This window comes from Empidonax traillii, unplaced genomic scaffold (assembly GCF_003031625.1).
Source record: "Empidonax traillii isolate 1590-97213 ecotype Southwest subspecies unplaced genomic scaffold, ASM303162v1 scaffold6341:size17660, whole genome shotgun sequence".
Classification (NCBI taxonomy): Eukaryota; Metazoa; Chordata; class Aves; order Passeriformes; family Tyrannidae; genus Empidonax; species Empidonax traillii.
The window spans coordinates 1-6,194 of NW_020961534.1; the positions used below are offsets into that span (position 1 = coordinate 1).

Sequence of the window (6,194 nt, forward strand, 5' to 3'; positions counted from 1 at the left end):
TCCTTTGTTCTTGCTGTAGCCACTTCTGGAGGGACAAACAACTTTTCAGGACCTCTATATACAGGTCAATTATAAGATTCCTTATCTGGACACTTGGTCTGAAATACTTGTAGCCTTTTTAATTCTACTTCCAGTTCATTTTCTCCTTGATACTGTTTGTCTGAGTGCTGCTTGCAGTGACACAAATCAGGCTCCTGGTGTGGTTTTGCACTGCTTTGCAAGGACACAACCTTGAGACCAGACAAGCTTGTTCCAGGGACCACCAGGACAGCTTTTTTAACTCTGTAAAGCCCTGGCTGGCTATGGTCACGTTTTAGTGGCAGACTCTTAATTCCCAGTGTTTGCTTCCAAAGCCTGTGGGGATTTCCCTCATCAGTTGGAGGGCTGGGGAGAGGGGAAGGGCATGGTGGTACCTGAGCCCATGGTTGGCTTTTCTACTTCTGGGATCCGGGCTCTCCATTGCCAAGTGGTTGTGTGGAGCTTACTGCCATGTGAGGATGCAGCACAACCAGCTGCCTTGGCTTGACCCTTCCCTGTCTAAAATAACCCTCTGGTACAGGTGGGAGATGTCTCTGACTGCAGCCCTTTGCTGTTTGTGTCCAGGTGGCAGGGCCAAGGCTAGCGCTGCCGCAGGCGGGGATAGGCCTGAGGCTGAGGAGAACAAGGAGGGATTCCTTTCCAAACTTAAGAAAATGTTTACCTCCTGACACCCCATCTGAGGTAGGAGGCCTGTTGCGTTTCACTGTTGTCTTTTCCCCACACTGAGCACTTCTTGGGAGCACAAAAAGGTTGCTTCTCACTTAGCCTCAGGCCTTCCAGCCGCGGGTGTGCAAAACCCTAGCTGTCCCCTGGGCCCTGGAGCAACCAGCCAGGGATTAAACTGCACCGTTGCTGCAGCCAAAAGCTGCACAGATGCTGGGTGCATCCTTGGGGAGGTGGCTGGGCCTCCCCTGCAGCTCTGCTCCCTGGTTCCGAGCACAGAGGTTGTTCCCGTGAGCTGGTCCCACTGGGACCGGGTTCTGCCACGCAAAGCCCAGCCTTGCCAGAGGCACAGGGGTGGAGCGCACCGGGGCTGGACCCACTCCTGCCATGGCCCTACAGCACGAGGGAGGAGTCAGCCTTTGTCACAGAGCACAGCAAAGCCTCGCCACGCACCACAACCAGTGTGCAACTCAGGTGCCTTCAGTGCGTCTTGGCTGCTCTGAGGGAGCGCTGGGACTTAGAATCATCTACAGCAGACATGGTGTCTTGGGTTCCAGGGGCTTGGCTTTGCATCTTTATAGGCTTCCAACTTGTCTGTTTGGTGTGGCTGACGGTGTGACGGCAGGTCGGGAGGGGAGGGGCTCCCCAGGTGGGCTGTGTGCCAATTCAGCCAGGAAATCTAAACCTTCCTCTTCACTTCAACCGCAGGGAAACGTTCTACTGGGAACTAGGAGCCAGCAGCAGCAGGTCATCTGTGCAGTTGGGGGTGAATCTTTCTGGCAGCAGGCTCTGGAGAGCACAGGATGGCAGTCGGCAGCACAGCAAGAATCCCAGCTGGAGAGGCTACAGACCACCGAGGCACCAACACCCATCGTGATACAACCACCCCCATCATCCAAGGAACTGGCAGTAAAAGAAAATGCCAGCTTTGCAGATATGGGGCTCTCTGGAGGCTGCTCCACAGCCCTACTGCTGCTGGAAGCTTAGTGGGTAAAAATTAAAGTTGAAGTATTATTTAGAATCCAAACCAGAGGAAATGTGAAATAAACTTTGTCCTTCCAGCACAGAGCAGAGCAGTTTGCTGTAGGGAGCCCAGCTCTCCACCTGCTGCTCACTCAGGTGCCCTTGGCAATGCCAGGTGTGCTTGGGGGACTCACCATTGCTCACCTTCTCCCAGGAGACCTGGTGGGTCAGGGAGGTTTAACCCTGTCTTCAGGACGGCCCTGCTGCCCTGCACAGCTCCGAGTGGAATCTCCCTGGGCCTTGCCCAAGCCCACGTGCCCTGGCTCCCTCACAGCCGTGGGCCTTCTCAGCCCTGCTGATTGCCTGCACAGAGCAGTGGTGGCATCTGCACTTTGCCTCAGGTTTAACCCCCAAGTAACTAAAGTTACCACACAACTGCTGTCGCTTCTGAACGGGTACAAGTTGATCACCAAGCCCTTCGCCAGTTTGGGACAAAAATCTTTTTATTACCTTAGCGCAACACCCGTAGCGTAAAGGATTGGTCAGAGCATCGTTGTTTTACATGTGTGAGAGTGCAAGTGAGGTGGATCACTCCTTCCAGGTGCAGCCGAGCTCTTGCAGTGAGTATTCCATGGTTACTGTGTTAGTGATACCGTGCAGGTACCATCAGCCCACGTACTAATAACCAGTTAAACAGGGACGTGTTGTAGTCTTGCCCTTCTTAATTTGCTGAAATAAAGCACGCGTTGCCTCCTGATTAAACTGTCTGTAAAGTGATTCTGTATCCATGTAAATAAGATGGACTTCATAAAGATATTTAACACGTGCTGTGCCTTGCTGCCTTGTCTACTCTTCCACCTGCTCTGTCACCTGCTTTCCCCGCCCCAGTAATAGGAATGAAGGTCTCTGGGACAAAGAGGGACAGGGTTCGGTGGCTTGAGCATCTCTGGGGGCTGGGATTGATTTTAAGCACAGGAAAAGCTGCCAAATCTGAGCAGTACCTTGAGCATATGAGGGTGAAGGGGAAGGGGCATTTCCAAGCTGCTGCATCTTGAAAGATTTGAGTTTTACTCAACTCCTGGGGACAGCGACTGAAATTAGCTCCATGATCCTAAAGTGATGGAAATTACCTCCAGGAGCCCAAGGGTCAGGCCCAGAGCTGTCTGACTTGAGGGCTCTGGCTCTCTGCTGGTTCACTTGCAGTGCCTAAATCAGGTCCACTGAGAAATCCCTGTTTCTGGCTTAGGAGCCTGCAGCAACACTGGCTGTGGGTACCTGCTGTGAAGGTGTCCCAAGGTACTGCCTTGGGGCCCAGGGATACACACCTTTAGCCCACCAAGCCCAGAGCTGCCTGGGAAAGGGCACGATCCTGGGAAAATGAGCCACCACCACCCTAAAACACCCAGAATTACTAAAAAACCACCACCCTGAAGACAGTGTGCATAGGCAGCACTTCTCCCACCCGTCCACCTGTGCTGTGCAGCCCTTCCTCCTGTTCTAGTTGCCTAAGATGTCTAAACCGAGCTGCAGGAGCTCACACATAGACCAAGCACACTGGACCAAGCTCTCCCCAGCTGGGGCAGGGTCAGCCTCTCCCTGGGGCACTGCTGGGAAGGCTGCGTGGCTCAGGCCACCTCACCTCCTCAGGCAGCTTCCCCTACCTGGCACAGCAGCTGGGGAGGAAGAGGAGGGAGGGGGGAGGCTCAGAAGGCAGCCTTGTTGTCTGCCACCCACTGCTGGAAGGTGCGGGCCTTGGGGTTGAGCTTCATGGTCAGGGCCACGTTTCGGTCGGGCTTCAGGGCGTAGAAGCGGAACATGGCAGCCAGCTCCTTGGCCCCAGGGAAGTCTCGCTTCTCGTACTCCTCTGGTGAGATCTGCCAAGGGAATTGGGGAAAAAGCTCTTTCATAGCCTGCTGGGGCTTTCCCCCAGCCCCTGTGGGGAAGCTGAGGGCTCAGTTAGAGCAGCCTGGCACAGCACTGCCACCAGTGAGGAGGGCTCTGCAAGGCACTTCTGCTGGGGCTGAGCAAAGGAAGCAGCCCTGCCTGGCAGGGAACGGCCCTCCCAGCCTAGAGCCAGCACCCAGCTCTGGCACACAGCTGGCCTGGGCATGGAACTCACTCTGCCCCGTGGCACAGGCCTGGAGCAACTGCAAGGGAGCCCTTCCCTGACCCAGGGCATGAGCTGTGGCTGAGGTTGTCTTAGTTTAACAAGATTACAACTTAGAAGTTAAGACACTTCAGGTGGAAGCGTGGAAAAGTTAAAAACCAGCTTCTTATTAACAAAATCTGAATAGACAACAAATGGTGCAATCAAAAACTTTCAGAAGAAACAAAACAAAGTCCCATTTCCCCAGGTTGGTGGGGAGAAACCTGCAGCAACCCACGGGGGGGTAGGGAAAAGCCAGGACTGTCCCAGCCATTCAACTGCTGCTTGCAGCTAGCAATGAAAAAGTCCTTTTTCCCACAGGCAGTTGTAAAAGCAGAACACCTCACTCTGAGATGGGTCAGTATCTCTCTCAGTCATTTCCCCACAGGTTTTCCATGGGGGAAAAAAAAATTCCTCTCAGGAAAAGAAAAAGAGGTGACCAAATCCGGGCTCCAGCTCTGTCCAGTCCTGGACCAAACCCAAGAGCCCCCAAACAAAGGACTCTGGACAGCCCAAGCAACCCAGGTTGCCACCTGACACCCCACACTTCCTTCCCTGCCTGAATCAAAGGTGGATGGCTGTGCTTCTGCACCGCCCTGGTGAGGAAAAGAGCTGCTTCTTCGTGCCTGGGCGGGGGGCAGAACCTGCAGAGAGCATCAGAGGTGCTTTGTTTCTGCTGAAATGCACTTGGTTCTCAAAGCAGAGAGCCACCGCACCCCTGGTCCATTGTACTGGCTGCCCGAGGCACAGCCGAAATGCAAACAAAACGCAGAAGTTATGCAAGGGCGGGGAGTGGCCAGGAGTGCTGTAACGGTGACACAGCACTGAGCTAGGAGTGCTGTAACAGTAACTCAGCATGGCCCTGGGGGATGCCGTGCTGAAGGGAAGGGCAAGCAGCAGAGACCTCTTCTATAGGTGCCCATCCCTGGTTCCTCTGGAGACCTCCTGCTTCAGTTATCCCTTGGAGCCAGGCACCTGCCCGGGCACGCCCGTGTGCCCCACGAGCATGAGCTGTCCCAGTGACAATGCCAACGGGGCAGTTTCGGTGCCAGGCTGAGCTCGAGCCGCACGCAGGGGCAGCAGGATTAACCCTGGGCACCAGTGCCGGGCTGTGCCAAGCCCATACACCGAGCTGTGAGTCCTACCTTGCTGGCTGCCACAGCCTTGCCCGTCTGCTGGGAGAGGACGGCGGCGTACTCTGCCTCAGTGAGCTTGCCGGTGCTGAGCCCCATCACCTGGCCGATGTACTGCCCTGGGGACTTCAGCAGGGAAACCACAACAGCCCCAACGTCCTCCACGGCCATCCCGTCCATCGGGGTGTCCCCCATGGGCAGCTCTGTGTGGAGAGATTGGTCCCAGCTGGAGTGCTGCCCAGCTCTGAGGAGGTACAGCCGGAGTTTTCAGCACTTAGCCTCTGAACACAGGGTGAGGAAGGGATGAGAGCACCCATCAGTATGGCAAGGACTGAGCTATGAGACCGTGACAGCCAGAGCAGCACCGTGGCTCACCTGGATCTGCAGCCTCACCACCTCCACCGTCCCAAATGTGGTGTCCAGAGCCACTGCAGGATCTGCAGAGCAGCCCTTGGCACCACAAACAGGCCCAGGATGTCACTGATTTCTTGCAGGCCACCAAACAGGTCCAAAGGACCATGATGCAGCAGCAACTTGCTGCGGTCAAGCCTCTTTATCCCATCGGCCCACAGCCCTGGTGGTTCCTCCAGCCCCTGCCTAGTGGGAGCAGACAAGAACACTGTCACAGGACAGTGACCCCCAGGTCCTGCTTACCCAGGACAAAGGTGTCTCCCTGTGGGGCCTTCTGTGGCTTGAAGATGGAGAGGAAGTTCTCAAAGTAGAACGGCAGCCGGATGACCGTGGTGGGAACGCCAGTTCTCTGGAAATACTCCTCCACCACACCTTTGCCATCGAAGTGCAGCACCTCCAGCCGGCCCCCTGTCAGCTGGTGCACGTTCTCCAGGCCACTGAACACAACGTGGCGCAGCCCCAGGCGCTTCGAGAGGTCAGCCAGTCGCTTTCCCTGAGCAAAGGAAGAAGGTGGCCATTAAGAGGGGAACAGGACATTTAGGGGGGCTCTCATCATCCTCACACCCCCTTTCCCCTCTGCAATGCTGGGCAGAAAGGGAGGATCCAACTCACACCAGCTGAGCCCCCTGCGCCCTCAGCTGGGACCAGGGCTGAGCACATCAATGAACCCAGTGAGTTATCCAGGGGGAGCTGAGTCCTCTCCTTATGCAATCCCACTTCAGAAAGACCACACCCCCTCCAGCTTTGGTGCTCACCTCTCCACCAAGCACACTGATACCGGCACAAAAAATCTGCCTGGCCAACATACCTGCCCCAACATATCTTATCTTTTGTTTGCT

At 55.5% G+C, this 6,194-nt stretch overlaps 1 protein-coding gene across 1 annotated transcript in view; it reads right to left on the reverse strand.

Moving 5' to 3' along the window:
- Window positions 1-2,145: 2,145 nt before the first annotated feature.
- LOC114073405 (nmrA-like family domain-containing protein 1) overlaps window positions 2,146-6,194 on the reverse strand; it is a 7,038-nt gene continuing 2,989 nt past the window's right edge. The window contains exons 2-4 of the mRNA XM_027911161.1: window positions 5,599-5,848; window positions 4,957-5,147; window positions 2,146-3,539 (exon numbers count right to left, since the gene is read on the reverse strand). Coding sequence (XP_027766962.1) covers window positions 3,369-3,539; window positions 4,957-5,147; window positions 5,599-5,848 — 612 coding nt within the window. The 3' untranslated portion in view covers window positions 2,146-3,368. The remainder of the gene's footprint in view (window positions 3,540-4,956; window positions 5,148-5,598; window positions 5,849-6,194) is intronic.